The sequence below is a fragment of the Perognathus longimembris genome, chromosome 16 (assembly GCF_023159225.1).
Source record: "Perognathus longimembris pacificus isolate PPM17 chromosome 16, ASM2315922v1, whole genome shotgun sequence".
NCBI classification, from domain to species: Eukaryota; Metazoa; Chordata; class Mammalia; order Rodentia; family Heteromyidae; genus Perognathus; species Perognathus longimembris.
In genome coordinates this window covers 29,021,961-29,038,977 of record NC_063176.1, presented here as the reverse complement: position 1 = coordinate 29,038,977, position 17,017 = coordinate 29,021,961, and the positions used below count along the sequence as shown (strand labels likewise).

At 43.5% G+C, this 17,017-nt stretch overlaps 1 protein-coding gene across 5 annotated transcripts in view; it reads right to left on the bottom strand.

The window, feature by feature from the left end:
- Positions 1 to 17,017, bottom strand: part of Cracd (capping protein inhibiting regulator of actin dynamics) — a 203,682-nt gene that overhangs the window by 43,767 nt on the left and 142,898 nt on the right. For all 5 annotated transcript variants that reach the window (XR_007213512.1, XM_048363818.1, XM_048363819.1 and 2 more), the window contains one exon: positions 12,095 to 12,266. Coding sequence is in view for 3 of the 5 variants with exons in the window: in XM_048363818.1 (XP_048219775.1) it covers positions 12,095 to 12,266 (172 nt within the window). In the remaining 2 variants the exon portion in view is untranslated. The remainder of the gene's footprint in view (positions 1 to 12,094; positions 12,267 to 17,017) is intronic.

Below are 17,017 nucleotides of genomic sequence, written 5' to 3'. Positions count from 1 at the left end.
TATTATGGCTCCAAACACCTCTGCGAAGTAGAGTCTCCCATTCCTCTGAGGGGAGCTGAGGCAGTGTGGGTAGCGGCTGCCTGATGTTCCACAGCTTGAAGCCACATTTAATGAAGGGAGACCCTGGAGGCTGATAGTCCCTAACCAGCTGGGGGCCTCAAATGACATGATTGGGAGGTGGAGGGACAATTAACCACAAATTGTACTTTAGCAGACTTCATCTTGGACCTCTTCTTGACATGTAAAGGCCTTTCACAACCGAGTGTGAATTGGGCACCCCTACTTCTCTCCTATTTCCTTCTTCTATGAGTGTGCCACAGAGAGAGGCCTTTGGGCCACAACCTGCCCTTGGTCTTGGCTTTGTCCTCTCCTGGTGGGATGGCAGAAGCGGGTCTTGCTGTGGAACTTCTCTTTGAAAGCTGGGAGCATGCAGAGGCTTCTTGCCATGACAGGAGATGTATCAAAGTCCTTACAACCCTAGACTTTTAAAATCTTCAATCTTTATACATCATCAGCACAGTCATTGAACTGCCATTTTACCTTGAATAGGATTGGAAGCGGAATGCAGAACCCATACATTAAAAGCAAGCTTGAGAAAGAAGAAGAGAGGGACTCACTTGGGAAGCTCAGACAATCTTGGTTTCTGAAGAGCCCAAAGAGTGACAGCCCTGACTTCTAGAGGACCCCAAATGGCTCCACTGGGCTTGAAGATCAACAGCAGGACTCTCATGGGCTCTGGATGACAATCAGTGAATAAATCCAAACAAATTGGCATTTCCCACAAAACACCTGTCCTCTTACTTCTTTCTTACCTTCATCCCCTAGCTTTATGCTCTGTTTTTTCTCTAAGGGAGGTCCCTGCCAGGTTAGGAGACCATAGAGAACAGAAGATCTTAACAGGTGACATTGCTTGCTCATTCACATTAAGAAATCCTTCAAAGCCAATGTAGAAATCAGTGAGCAGATAGGAAAGGAACGCTTTAGCTCCCACATTCTGTGCACTGGGCACACTTTCTCCACACAGGTGTTTGCTCAGATGGCTGCTCTTGACAGGCCTGTGGTGGGGGGAGGAGCCCGCAATGACAGGTGACCGCCTGCACACAGCTCATAAGCTCTTGCCTTCATCTTTAGGCATGAGGATGCAGAGACCCAGCAAGGTGAAGCGAAGGGACTCCATCTAGACTAAATGGAAATCTAACTCAGGCTCCTGACTCCAAACCCGAGTTTTCCATTTAATATAGATTTTGCAGACACTTGTGTTTCCTTGGCAACAAAGATGCTACCTAAACAGTGGCCTGAAGGGCAGGAGATTCAATTAGGATGTCCTTGGTTATCTACCATTATAAGTTTTTATTCTTACATAATATTATGAGTTTTATTTTTTGATGAAAAATATGTATAACATAAAATTGACCATTTTTACTTTTTTGGGGGTAGTACTAGTGTTTGAACCCAGGGCTTTGTTCTTAGGTTAGCACTCTACTGCCTGAACCACATGTCCAGACCTTTTTGCTTTGTTGTTGTTTAAACAGAGTCTCACGTTTGTACCTGGGGCTGGCTGGACTGCAATCCTCCTATTGATGCTTCTCAAATAGCTGGGATTGCAGATGTAAGCTATCATGCCCAGCATAAGTTGGTTCTTTTTAAAGGCTGAATCACCGTGTGTTAAGATCCACAGTTTGTTCATAGCTATTCATCCGTCAATGGGAATTTGGGTTCCTACCTTTTGGCTATTGAGAATAATGCTGCAATGATAACACTATCATTTAAAACCAAGATTAAAACAACGTGTACAGGTAGCATTATGACACAACCACGACCCAGAGAGTAAATGGTATGTCAGAAGTCTTTACCGTGAAGACATGACATTGCCTCACTTAAATTAAACAGAATCCATCTCTATAAAGATAAGCAGACATCTTACAGGAGAATGAAACAAAAGGAGGAGGGGAAAGTGGGAGAGAAGGAGAAAGACTGGGTGAAGAGGTAAGAAGAAGCGAAGGGGTCTGGAACTCCTTAAACATTTGCCTAAAAGTATGGGAGATATGGAGAGTAGGAGGTGGCTTCATCTCCTTTTCTCTCTTTTATTCCAGTAGGACTGAGGCTTGAACTCAGGGCCTTGTATTTGCTAAGCAGGCACTCTACTAGTTAAGCCACATTTTCAAAGACAGGCTCTCCGCTTTATGCCCAGGGTGGCCTGGACTGGCATCCTCCAATTTGTGCTTTCCTTTGTTGCTAGTATGGCTGGCAAATGCCACTGTGCTATCCCACTGGTTGAAATGCAATTTTGTGAACTGTGAAGTCATGTGTACTATGCCTAGGCTGGCCCTTGTGCCTTGATCCTACAATCTCTACTTCCAAACTAGCTATGATTATAGGCGTAAGCCAACATGTCTGGCCTCAGATGTTTTTTCTATCCACAGGGTGCTGAGGGAAAGCAAGTGTGATATAAATGGGTCGATGGTAGGAAGGAGAATTTTAGGCTGTGGGTATTTTTTGGGCAGAACAGGCCTGTGTGGTGGCCACTCTGGAAAGCTCTGAGCAGCCAAGTCTATGGAGTATTAGCATTTTCCAAGCTTGTTTTGGAGTTCCTTTCAATACAAGCCAGGGAACTGGTTTGTTTCTCTTCCTCCACTCCATTTCAACCTTCTCTCACCCAGGTATTTCCTGATGTCTAAATGTCCCACCACAATTCTTCATTGCGGGCAACAACCTTGTCTTGTTCGACCAAAAGGAATGGTGACAGCTCACCAAACAGAAGGAGCTAGAACCAAGATAAGGAGTTTGGTGTGTAGGTATCCAAAGCCACAGAAAGCCCAGTTAGGGCTCCTCTGCAAGACTAGTCCTTTAGGCCGCCAAGACAAGTCTTGGAAGAGGTCTGATTGGCCAAGTTAGGTCACATGTCCACCCAGGCTGCAGTAGGAGGGGAAGTGGTGGACTGGGCTTTGGCTTCCATGATCAGCAGGAGACACAGTATCTCACCAGAGCAACTCACAGCAAGGCATTCATAGGAGTTCCTGATGAGAAACTGGGGTGCTTTTGAGGAGAACTGGTTGTGAAGGGTTCAGTGACCTGGATGACTTTCCATGATGCTTTGGGATCTGTGTCTAGGTTCTCTTTTCTGATTGGTTCCCTCTACATGGTAGGCTTTCCTCTATTTTGGATCTACTTCCCCCCTTTCTCATGGTGGAATGGATGAATGTGTGAGAGCACCGGAAGCCCCATCGTAGGCAACTGGGATGGTCAAACCCTGGCCCAGTGCTCTGTGGCCATGCTTATCTGCAGAAGTAGAGGAGAAGACACCGAGGGTGCAGGCTGGACCTGTGGCCTGGAGTCCAGGGCACTGGATGGAAGTTGAGAAGGAAAACAGAACCAAAGTCACTCCTGCAGCCACGGGACTCCCTCCATCAGACCCACCTCCCCCACACTGTTCCAAGAAGGGTGGGGAGAGGGCTGAGAATATGGCCTAGTGGTGAAGTGCTCGCCTCCTATACATAAAGCCCTGGGTTCTATTCCTCAGCACCACATATATAGAAAAAAGCCGGAAGTGGAGCTGTGGCTCAAGAGGTAGAGTGCTAGCCTTGAGCAAAAAGAAGCTAGGGACAGTGTTCAGGCCCTGAGTCCATGCCCCAGGACTGGCAACAAAAACAAAACAAAACAAAAACCAAGAAGGGTAGGGAGGAGATAACAAGAGCTTTCTGGACTGAAAATCTATTGTGTGGACCCAACGGAATAGGGTCTGTGTCAGGAACAAGGAAAAGCAAGGGACAGTGGAGGCGGGAAGGGGTGGGGAGAGACATTTTTCAGAAAGTTTTCCTCTACAGAAAATGACACAAGAAAGTTAAAAAAATGTAGGCAGTACTGAGTCTTACATCTAAGACTCCACACATGTAAATTCTCTTGTTTGTGTCACATTTGTGGAATTAAAAGAATTTTTGATTTAAGATGGGCTCTAACTTTACCCGGACTGGTCTTAAACTCATAATCTTTCCAGGTAGCTGGAATCACAGGTGTATACCATCATGTCTGGTTTCTTCTCCCTGTTCCTGATCTCTATTGTCTGTGTGTGACACCTGGAACCATGGCAGCCATCTTGTGGCCATGAAGAGATAAGCCTGAGGATCAGAACTCGCTCCTCAAGGATGCTAGAGAAAGAAGGGACTCTGACTAGCTTGATGATTTTTTTTTTTTTTTGGGCCAGTCCTGGGGCTTGGACTCAGGGCCTGAGCACTGTCCCTGGCTTCTTTTTGCTCAAAGCTAGCACTCTGCCACTTAAGCCACAGTGCCACTTCTGGCCGTTTTCTGTATATGTGGTGCTGGGGAATCAAACCCAGGGCCTCATGTATACGAGGCAGGCACTCTTGCCACTAGGCCACATCCCCAGCCCTAGCTTGATGATTTTACTGGGCTTGCCAAGTGGGTCAGATGACATATTTTGTTACTGTTAAACATAGTAGTAGTTGTGTTTTCTGTTATAACTGGGATTACCCTATCTGATTCAGTGTTCTGGTCACTGCGTGAAGCACTGGGCACATCCCAAGACCCACTGATATCATCTAACCTTGGGTTTTAGCCTAGGAGGGAAATTCTCCACCCAGTCCCTGCCCCCCAAAAAGCCTGTCTGCAGCTACATGGCAGATACATGCCTCAGGCCAGCCTCCCACTCCTCATCCTTTGTTTTTTTGTTTTTTGGACAAGCATCATGTAATTTGGGGCCATAGATATTAGGTAATTACTATGGCAATGATTAGGGCTTCACTTCAGAAATAAGGAAATATAATTACAGTCCCATTTCAGCTTGTTTCCATGACAACAGGACCAATTGCAATTGATCAGCAGTTTTCTTTCTAAACAGTTCCCTGCATCTCATTCAAATGAAATGGTAATGGGCAATTAAATACCTTTATCAAACAAACTAGAGCTGCTGGAAGAGACTGGGACCCGATTCTGTGCCATGTAGCATCCAGAGGCTCACCCTGAAATCCAGTATCCTACAAACAATCTGTGGTAATCCATGGATGACAGAGTATCAGGTAAATTGTGAATGAATAGAAACAGGGTTATGTCACACAAATCCAAAGGCTGGATGCGTTTAAAACACATAGTCTTAGAGTTGAAAGTCAAGAGAGCCATGTAGTGCAGTGCCCATGTTCATGCCAGTGTCTACATTGCAGGATAAGTAATCAATTGCCAATTGCTGCTTGCCTCTCAGGCTCCTTGGGGCTCCTCAGAGCTCCATGCTACCTGTTCCACTCCTCAGCTGCCTCCCATGGAGAAAGATCTCGTCATAAACCTTTCTACCTTTTGTCTAAATCCACTTCCTCTTGCTTTGTGTTCTAGTCATCCACGGCTTCTTTATCTGGGTCATAATATTTCTGCATCATGTGTGTATGGCAATTTGCAGAAGGTAAGCATAGCATGTGAGTTTTTGTCTCTGAGAATCTGGGGAGATGGCATATCCACTGAACACACGATGGGCTGGCTTGGCTAAGGTCACTGGCTCACAAATGACAGCACCTGCCATCACAAGCCAACCCCCAGCTCCTCCCTCGTCTGCTGCACTCACTCCACAGCCACGTACTGTAACCCTCACATCCGCCATTACTCATCCATTCGGCTTTCCCTAGACTCATTCAGTTTGGTTCTCTTGCTTCTCCTGCTCATTCATTTAATAAGCCCTAAATTTCTGTCTCTCCTGTTCAATTCAGCACCTCCCAGGTTTCTAAGGGGTAGAGAATAAATGACAGAGTACAACTGGTCTTGCAGAAGGGAGCCTGGGCTTCGAGTTATTTCACTGGGGATACAATGTCTCATGAAGCCAACCACGTAACTTTCCTTTCCCAGCTGGTCAGAGGGACCAAGAAACCCATTACCCTGCTGAAAATGAGAGGATAAATGAGACAAACACTGACCTAAATGGTGGGAAGTGTCAATATGGTATAAAGTATAATATTCATTCATTCATTCATTCAATACTGAATGAATGCCTGGTATGCTCCAGGCACAGGGTGAGGGACAAGAATGTTGATCCATAAGACTTGGAAAGATAAAGAAGTGGTAAGAACAACACTGGGGGAGTGTAGTCTGAGTGGACCCAGTGAAAGCTTCCTCATTGGTTCAGAGAACTGGGGAGAGAAGAGGAAGCAGACACATGAAAGATGTGCAGCATGCTGGGTTTCGGCCCACATCCTTTATAGCAGGAGCACCAGGATCACTTTAAGTCTCAGTTTCCACATTTGTAAAATGAAGTACTAGATAAAGACTAACAAAATCACCTTAAACCTTCTCATCTGCTGTAGTCCCAGCAATGTGTGAGGATTTCCTCCTTCATTAAAAATATTTTTTTCCTAAGGGCATCTCCTCATGTGACCTGCGTGATATTCAGCAAGTATGGCTTACAAATTAGTGGACACTTTTTTTTGGCCAGTCCTGGGGCTTGAATTCAAGGCTTAAGCACTGTTCCTGAGCTTCTTTTTCTCAAGGCTAGCACTCTACCACTTGAACCACAGCCCACTTCTGGCTTTTTTCTGTTTATGTGGTGCTGAGGAATTGAACCCTGAACTTCATGCATGTTAGGCAAGCACTCTACCAGTAAGCCACATTTCCAGCCCTATTGAACACTTTCATATCTTTCTAAAATTGAAATGTCTACTCAAATCCTGTGCTCATTAAAAAAAACATAAAAGCAATTTATCTACGTTGGATACAAGGCTCTTAGCAACTATATTATCTGCAAATATTTCTTCCATTCTATAGATGCATTTTTCAGTTTTCATGATGACATGATGTACGCTATAAAATTTATTTTTGATACAATCCAATTAATCTGTTTCTTTCTTGCTTGCTCATTTGTGTTCTTTACACCTAAGAAACCATACCTAATTGGAGGACATGGACAGCTGTTCAGTGCTTGTCTAGCATGTATGTTGCCCTTGGGTTCAATCCCCAGCAAGGAGCCCAAACAGTTGGCTGACTCCAGGTAATGGAAGTTCACTGTTTTGTCTGTTTTAAAGAGTGTTAGAATGATTTTAGGTCTTAGGCTTAGATCTGTAATCCAGTTTGAGTTAGTTTTTGGGTATGGTGTAAGGAGTCCATATTTGTTCTTTCACATGTGATTATCTAATAATTCAAAGGATGTCCTCACATACAAAAATCAATCTAATATATTAATAAAGACAAAGGGCATAACAAAGCATCAGGAAAAAACCATACACTCTTTCATGATTACACAAACCAAGAACAAACTACCAGAGCTGGGCACTGGTAGCTCCCGCCTGTAATCCTAGCTACTCAGAAGGCTGAGATCTGAGAATCTCTGTTCAAAGCCAGCTGGGGCAGGAAAGTCCATGAGACTCTTATCTCCAATTAACCATCAGAAAATCATAAGTGTAGCTGTGACTCAAGTGGTAGAGTGCTAACCTTGAGCTGAAGAGTTCAGGAACAGCCCAGAGTTCAAGCCCCACAATCTACATACATACATACATACATACATACATACATACATACATACATACAAAAATGCCAGGACCAGATAGGATTAGAAGTGAAGAAGGTCTTCACTTCTGGGACAAATCCCACTTGATTATTGTATTTAATTCTTTTTTCTTTTGGCCAGTCCTAGGCCTTGAACTCAGGGCCTCAGTGCTGTCCCTGGCTTCTTTTTGCTCAAGGCTAGCACTTTGCCACCTGAGCCACAGTGCCACTTCTGGCCATTTTCTATATATGTGGTGCTGAGGAATTGAACCCAGGGTTTCATGTATACGAGACAAGCACTCTTACCACTAGGCCATATTCCCAGCCCCCTCTTTAATTCTTTTCTTGTGTTACTGGACTGAAGATTTTTGTGTCCATACCCATTAAGACATTAGTCTCTGGTTTGTTTAGTTTTGGCAGTACTGGGATTTGTACTTGCTAGGCAACTACTCTACTACTGAAATCATGCTCCCAGACCATATTTGGTCTCCCTCCTTCCCTCCCTCCCTCCCTCCCTCCCTCCCTCCCTCCCTCCCTCCCTCCATCCCTCCTTCCTTCCCTCCTTCCCTTCCTTTCCTTCCTTCCTTCCTTGGTCTCATGGTTTCTGTCCCAGCAGACTTTGGACTTCCTAGCTACTAATGGATTGTACCACTAACAGTGGCTTTGTTATTAAGATGAGGGTCTCACTAATATTTTTGCCCAAGCTGGGCTTAGAGTGCAAACTCTGCTTTCCAAGTAGCTTGGATCACATGCATAAGCCACCTCACCAGGCCCATGGCTTATTCTGTTGTCTTTGCCTAATTTTGGTATGAAAGTAATACTGGCTTCATAGAATGAAATGGAAAGTTCCTTCCTAGTATAGCTGCCACATTCATTCCTGCATGAAACTATGGGCTTATGTTATTATCAGACAGATTATTATTTGCTTTATTTTTTGTCCTTTTGTTCTTCATATAGATTGATTTTTGTATTTTAAGCCAACATTAAGACTATTGAATAATCTCATACAAAAAAAAAAGAAGAAAAGAAGAAAATGGGCCTGTCTTACATGACAGGTTAGGCTGCATTTTCAGCTACTTTTATTCCTTGTCATGGTTTGGAGAGACCACAAGGTCTCCTCATAACCCAGCCATTTCCTGGTCTCACTTTCTCTGGGTGAATGTCACTTCTCACTATGTTTGTAGTTGGCACTTGTTAGGAAGTTCCATCTTTGAGCAGGATATTAAAAATACTGGGTGTCCACGAGAAACAAGAAGCAATGTGAATAGAGTGCCAGTAAGTAGCAGAGCTTCAGTTGGGAAACAGAGGCAGACGGGCACCAGAGCCTCCAGACCCACAGCCCAGAGGACAGCTCAGGGTCCTGTGGTGAGTTCCATGGAATGCTGTAGCCTTCTGGAAGGGCAGAATAGTAGGCAGTTCAGAGCATACTGGGGTGTGTGTGTGTGTGTGTGTGTGTGTGTGTGTGTGTGTGCACGCACGTGCGTGTGTGTAAGTTCTGGTGTGAACTCAGGGCCTGAGTATTGGCCCTGGCTTCTTTTGCTCAAGGCTAGCCACAGCACCACTTCCAGCCTTTTCTGTTTATGTGGTGCTGAGGAATTGAACCCAAGGCATCATGCATGCTAGGCAAGCACTCTACCACTAGGCCACATTCCCAGCCCCAGAGCATACTGTTTACTGGCTTTATGACACTAGCCCTTGTTTTCTCCTCTTTGAACTAAGGACAGTAAAGCCAGTTTTGGAGAATTGTGAATATTCCAGCAGTTTGCTATGTAAGACACATCACCATTTGTTCAATGTGTGGTGGCTTTAGTACATGCTGTTGTATATCCTCTATGAAAAGAGGGCCTGGGGTCAAAGGAGTCTTGGAAATGCTCCATCCTACAAACCCTATTCTTATAGAGGCACAGGGCACAAGAATATAGTCAAAGCCCCATAAAGCTCCATATGAAGAATCTTAATTTGCTGACTGTGGTGTTTCAAGCCTGTAATCCTAAGCTATTTGTGAGGTGGAGATGGAACATGGGATCAAGGTTCAAGGCCAGCCTGGGGGAGCGGGGGCAGAGGGAGTTTCCTAAGACTCCATTTAAAAGTTTCCCAAGACTTCATCTTAACAAGTGTCATTCACCTGTCATTCTAGCAATTTGGAGAAGCACAAATAAGAGGATCACAGACTACACAGGCATGCATACCAAGTTGGACTCTATCTCATAAAGAACCAACATACAAGGACCAGCAGACTGGCTCAAATGATAAAGCACCTGCTTCTAAGCACCAGATACTGAATTTAAATCCCTGTACTATCCCCTAAAAAATCCTATTACATTTCCCCCCTAGAATTTCTCAAACCAAGATGACTCTTTCTCCATTTTTATATTTAACATTTATTTAGCATGCTTTTGGAAATATATTGTTAGTTATATTGAATTAACAGAAAAGCACATTCTAATTGGTGAAAAAAAAATCATGTTTTATTTTTTCATTCCCAAAGCATGAATACTTTGAAAGCAGCAGTGCATGATGTACAAAGGCTTCTAAACTACAGATAGCACAGAATGCTTTAAATGCCCCAGAGAAATGAGAAGTTATAGCAGCAGGAGATCAATGAGGAGCTATTTTTAGCCATAGAGACATTTCTCGAATGACAGATTCTTAAGAGTTCACACTGTTAAAGTTCAGCAACTTTAAATTCACATTCCATGAAGAAATGCCATCCTCACAAACCCTGGGGACAACCTAGGCTCCTGATTTTTAGTAACTCAAGAATTGTCCCTTCCATAGGACTGAAATCTGCTTCCCTGGGCCTCTACCGCATTAACTGAGTTTTGAGGTCTGTGTGTTAGTGACAGCTTTCCATTATGGAGCAAGAAAAGAAAAACTTTCAAGAGATTTCTTTGGAACATTACACAATGCAAGGGTATAAAACAACCTGTCTCTTAACTGAGTGATACACTGGAAGATTTGTTAGCAATGGTAGTTTCCATTTTCTCCATTTGTGAATAGAACAGACAATCAGAAATTGAGCTCTGTTGTAAGAAGTGTACATGAGAATAACTTAATGCACAGAATTACTGTACAATTACCAATTTCCTGGAAAGAAAGGGGATGCATACTTTTAAAAATACTTCTATTTTTTCCTATATTTGTAATATTTACAGAGATATGTTCCAAATTTAAAATACAAAGTTTATCTTTCTAGCCTCCTATTTATGAGGTGAGCTTTTATATATACTAATGTTTAAATGAAATATAGCATAAGTCTTATAAAAGTAGGTTTCTAAACAAGAGTTAATAGTGAGAACAAGAAACATTTTCTATGTTTTATAGAAAGGAAGCTGCTAGATCTAATGTGGAATTTTCCCAAGTTCTGCAAAACTTCAAGCCTTAAGGAAACTTCCAAGAGCTAAATAGAATACAACAGGGAGTATATAGCGTCTGTCAGAGTCTAGGACAATTCACTGGATCAGAGATGTGGGTAAACACACACCCACTACATAAATGACATGTTTTCATAGAACAGTCCTTCCAAAGGTGAACTTGCCATAGTTGACCTCATTTTGCATTAGATTGCTTCTCCATCACACTTGATTCACTCTGATATTGAAGAAAAAAACTCCATTCCTATTTTACAACTGAAGGAATGGAAGTAAAGTCAAAATTGATTCACTTGGAAAATAGAGGAGATAGGGGGATGAAGAAGTGGGGGTGAGGGAGAAAGGAAGGGATTGTCAGTGCTAGCGGTGTTCCCCTCCAGCTAAATCTTTTCCTTCCTGCCTTACTCTGAAATCTACAATAAAATCAATCATTTGTTTACCCTAAACAGTAAAGGCAATGGAAAAACCAATGCAGGTCCATTTAGGCAAAAAGCCAGTACTAGTGAGAAGCAATGGACACTGTTGGTGACATTCTAGGACTCAATGTGTGCTGCTTTTCTATGGTTTTGGGTTTGGGTACACAAGTAGTATATATTGGGATTCCCTTACTGACACAGATTGCTTTTGTCTTTGTCCTTGGACCACAGTAAAAACATTTTCTGTTTCTCCACCAGATGTGTTCTGGCCTGAGTCCTATGAGAGGAAGAAAGGAAGGAGACAATTTGAGAGGCAGAAGGAGGGAAGGAAAGGATGGAAGTAAGGATGGAAGGAGGCTCAGAAGGAGAAGTTGTATCCATGAATAACTCACATCCAAAGCTTCTAGAGATAGCCAGCGGTACAAGGAAGGTACCCTGCACCAGAGCCATCTGCAAGTTTCACTCCAGTTAAGTCACTGGTCTATGTTTCCCTTCTCTTTGCTGAGTACTGGGACATGGGAACTTGGTCTTCACCTGGAAGAATCTCATTGAGCCAGATCAGGGAGGAGCCAACTCCTACCACCAGTGATGGCAGGGAATAAAAATCCAATCTCCTTGCACTTGGGACAAATGGTGGCAGACTCATTTGCTAAGTCTCCAAGGTAACATCTCCACATACAGCACACTGAGTGCCATGTGCACGTCCCAGGAGGGACATACCAAGGATGCCATCTCCTATCTTCCGAATCCAAAAACAGCACCTGCCTCCCTCCGAATCCCAAGCCTATATCCTGCACCTCTGCCAGAGATAGGAAAAGAAAGATGCCTTGTTACCTCAGACTGTCCTCCAGGGTCTCCTCATCGGAAGAGAAGGTACCATTGCTGACACTCGGGGTGCAATCACTCTTCTGCCTCACTGACGCCTCCCGGGAAAACGAAGTGTCTTTCTTTTTCCTTTTGCCAAACAACTTCTTAAAAGGCTGGAACTTGCCTCCCTTCTTCTTGTCTGTGGATTGCAAGATAAACACGCAGCAGTTTGATAGGGTTGGGCCTCTGAGACTGAGGGCAAGTTACAATCAAGTTCATCACGGCCAAGAAAGCCAGGGCAAAGGGCAGCCATCAGCCAAGCCTGGTGCCAGAAATATCAAGGGCAACCCTGGTGCAGCCTATGGACACAGCAATCCACAGGCAGAATCCCAGGAAACATCTGGGGAGAAAACTGGAGGCAGGAGCTTCAGGGCCTGCCTAGTTCCCCTTCAGACTGGCCACAAATGGGCAGGGCCTGTTTTCTTTAACAAAGCAGTTGGCCAATATCCTTCTCCAGGGAAGAAGCTGAGGAAAAACATGTAAGTCGTACTGGTGTTTAGGAAAATGCCACTCATTCTGCCTTAGTCCTTATTAAATACAGAGGCAACTGCTACCTCTTGGCACTTGCCTTCTCCCTGACCCCCTCCTCTTGATGCCTCCTTCTCTACATCCAGTTTAATTCTCATCTTTTAAAAATCTCCTATGAGGAACCCCAAAGGAGCAGTCATGAACATCTCCCCATTTGTCACCGCACTAGGTGTGCCCCAGGTACGCTGCCAACATTCGCTCCACAGAGTTCAGGAACCACCTTTCCTGCGGTTCCTCCACATACAGATTCCTTCCCAGGACTCCACCTTGGAAAACAAAGTGTAAATCACTGTCTCCCAGAAAAGCACCTTTTCGCATCTTTTTTTTTTTTCTTTAGGAAACTTAAAGATCCATTTATATAATGGTCTGGCCACCATTAAAAAAAAGAAAGAAAAAAAATCGAACTCTAGCTCTTAGGAGGTATGACTGATCTAAGAACATGATAGATATTAACTCAAGCTTCACAACTCTGTGAGATAGATATTATAAGTGCCCCCTGCTACCTTACACAGAAAGAACATGAGAAACAGATAAAATAACATATCTATATCTACCTATTGATCTAGCTATAACCATATCTACATCTGCAGTTACCAGAGTTGGAACCCTGAGTGCTCAACCATTTGAGTCACATCCTTGTTCCTTTAGATTAATTTTTTTGTTTTATTTATTTATTTTTTGAATAGGATCTTATATTAATTTTTCCCCCTAGACTGGCTTCCTGAGTAGCTGGATTATAGGTGTGAGCCACCTTTCCCAGTAGGAAATACTTAAATCAAGAGTCAGGAGTTTTGAAGAAGGAAAAAAATAGAAAGCATAATGGGTATTTAAAAGTACCTGCAGGAGAACTGGGTCGCCAGTGGCTCACACGTGAAATCCCAGCTATTCAGAAGGCTGATATCTGAGGACCAAAGTTTGAAGCCAACAGGGGCAGAAAAGCTTGTAAGACTCCATTTCCAATTAACTGGCAAAAAAATGTTGGACTGGAGGCATGGCTCAAGTGGTAGAGTGCCGTCTGTGAGTGAAAAAGCCAAGTGAGAGCAAGAGGGTCTAAGTATTCAAGTCCCAGCACTGGCACAGAGGGAGGAGAAATACCTGCATAAAGTACACAGGTCCAGCCCCCTATCTGACTCTTGTAGGCCCAGAGCTCCACAGGCCAGGTCCTACATAGGAATCTGGGCCTAACATTGACACGAGTCTTGCAGCACAAGATGGAAAAGGCAAAGGAGAGGACACCAGGGTAAGGAGGCCTTCAGAGCCTGAGTGGCTTTCAGCAAGCACAGAGTGGTCTCCTCTAGGGGATCCATCTGCAAAGCTTGCCCACTTGAGGACTGCTGGTAAAGGTCTGCCTGGAGCTGCTCCTTACACAGGCGATCATGGCACGTGTACACATGCAGTTTCCTCCAGGATGACTATCAAAGTCCAGTGTCACACAGCACTCTTCTCAGGGATCTCCCAGAATGCCGTTTCAGCAGTGCCCCAGCCATGGTCACAAAGGCCAAGAATGATAAAACCTAACCCAGCACTCCCTGCAACAACCGGCCCTTCAGACCAGGAGGAGAAAAAGAACTGAAATCCCAGTGACAAGTTCTCTTAGGAAGACTCGGCACACAGGAGCCTGCGGCCTCCAGATCTGGGGGTCTAGGGACATCTCATCTCAGTTATGGAAAATGATTTCCTGATTTCCACTTCCAAATCAGAATTATCTTTAGACATTAAAGTTTATCTTATGATTCCTATTTTTTTTAGTATTGACTGTCAATTGATTAATTTTCTACAATTGACTTCACGAAAAGACTGAGTAACCACACAGAGGTCTGTATTGTGTAGAGACAGCCAGTAAGTGATATTAATATATGAATTTTATACCTGAGGAAAGGAGTTACATTCTTATTTGATTCCCCAATTTATGTTCTCAAATATAAGCTCTCTCCTATCACAAGTAAGTTATGAAACACATGCAATTCCATGCTCCAGTGATAGGAATATGTGTATACGAATGTCCATGAGCCTATCTAACTTGTCATCAGTTTATGACTTGAGCAGTAGTTGCAGAATCAACAGTGCATAGTCTCCCTGCACTGAAAATAGCCAGTAGCTGTTATTTGCTTGACAAAGAGTGATTGCTATTGTGATGGTTTTTGTGGTACACAGATAGGCCCTAAAAGTTGGAAGCAATTTTAACCATCTAGTGAAACAGAGCACACTTCTGCAATGCTAATGGGGAATGTCCCCCCAATCCAGCCACCAATACAGAAGGGTAGTTCAGCAAAGTAGTCTCCAGTACAGAGTCTCTAAGATAATATTTTAGAATTATACAACACAAAATTTATCCTTGTTGAGTGTAGGGGTGGGGAGGGGAAGAGGAGGGAAGAGGAAGGAGAGATGTAACTATTACCAAGTTCAGTTTTATTTTACTGGCTACAGCTCCATTAGGGGTTAAGTGTGTGGGTCTCAGAGACAAGAGCACTTGGCTCAAATCCTGATCTCCATCTATTACTGGCTTCGAAACATCTGCTCCCCAGCTTCTTCAGAAATTTGACATCTGAAGCTATAAGATTAAATTTATAGGCAATGAGGTGGTGGGTGCCACATATTCTTAATAAATCAGCATCGTTCTGTCATAATTTTCCACATGAAAGAACTTACATGTGGCACATGGACTGCTTTAGAGGTCACACATTTTCATGTTTAAAGGACTGAGTTTAAATTAATTTATTTTCATGACCCAGTAATTACTTCAGGGTTTTTCTTTTTCATTTAAAGAAGTGCTCATTACCTATTATTTCACAGATAAAATTATATATCATTTGAAGGCTGTATCATCCTAATTGCTAGTTTATATAGAAGAGCCTGAAAAATTAAAAATCATGGGGCAAGTCAAGCAAATCTGAATCATCTTCCATTGGTCATAAGCATATAATCCTTACATTTTCATTTTGTGACCCTAAAATAATAAAAGTACCCAATTCTTTTGCACTGGAGTTCTATGCTATGCATCCAAATAAGACACAGAAATTTCCTGTGACAGTTCATTTTAAGTTTCTCAGAAGTACGTTGTAGGTGTTTAAGGCCTATACACCTGGGAATCCAGGTCAAATAAAGTAGGCATATTTGTTAACTCTGGGTCCTTTCAGAAGTCAACCATGATTATAGTTCCTCAACATAACCTCATATATTCTCTCTCTCTCTCTCTCTCTCTCTCTCTCTCTCTCTCTCTCTCTCTCTTCCCCATCTTTCCCCAAACCAATCACAGGACTTTATACATTCCAGGTGAGTACATTATTGCTGAGCTACATCTTCAGCCCTCATCATTTCTTTCAAATAACTTTAGGTACTATAAGTACTCTCCTGGGCCCCATCTCTCTCTCTCTCTCTCTCTCTCTCTCTCTCTCTCTCTCTCTCTCTCTCTCTCTCTCTCTCTCTCTCTCTCCCTCCCTCCCTCCCTCACACACACATACACACAGACACCTCCTCTATAACACTGTGCAGCATACTATTCAGTAAACATGAGTGAGCTGACTGCAACATGTTGGGCTTTTTTATTAATAAACCTAATTGTCTGAATCCTAAATGTTTACTGATTTAAGGATATTTTTGCAATGCTTTGGGAAAACTAAACACTTTTTAGAAGAGATTGTGAAATTAAAAAGCTTGCCAGGTGCTGGAGGCTGAGATCAGAGGATCCCAGTTCAAAGCCAGCCATAGCAGGAAAGACTATAAGCCTCTTATCTCCAATTAACCACCAGAAAACTGGAAGTGGCACTATGGCTCAACGTGGTGGAGTGCTAGCCTTGAGCAAAGAGCTCAGGGACAGCACTCAGGCCCGAGTTCAAGCCCCATGACCACTACCAACAACAAAAGATCACAGAACACACTATGCTGCACAGGATTCCACGCCATCACACTGGTAATGGACCCATAACCCGAGGACACTGCAGTGATGACTAAGAAGCTGGCAACAAGTCAGATGGACCTGTGCAGAGTGTGCAATGTCAAGACCCAGGCCAGAGGTGGGGGGACAGCAAAGAGCTAGTTGAGTTACAAGGGGTAAGAAGGAGAATAGGAGGAAGATACTTGCTGTCTGCTAAGTGAGAAAATGAAGAGACAGTTCTGGAATTCTTTAGAAGGGGGAGGAGGCTCTCAGGACCACAGTGAGAGGCTGAGTGGTGGTAGACATGTGGCAGTCACAATCAGGGGTCAGAGGCTGACAGTGTGGTGAGAAACGCACCTCCAGGACTCGCATGTCATCTGAGGGTTCAGGCTAGGATGCGTGTCACGTTCTCTGGAACAGGTGCAAAGCACACTTTTGCTCTTTTCTTCCTTTTTTTTTCTTTTTGTTGGTCATGGGGCTTGAACTCA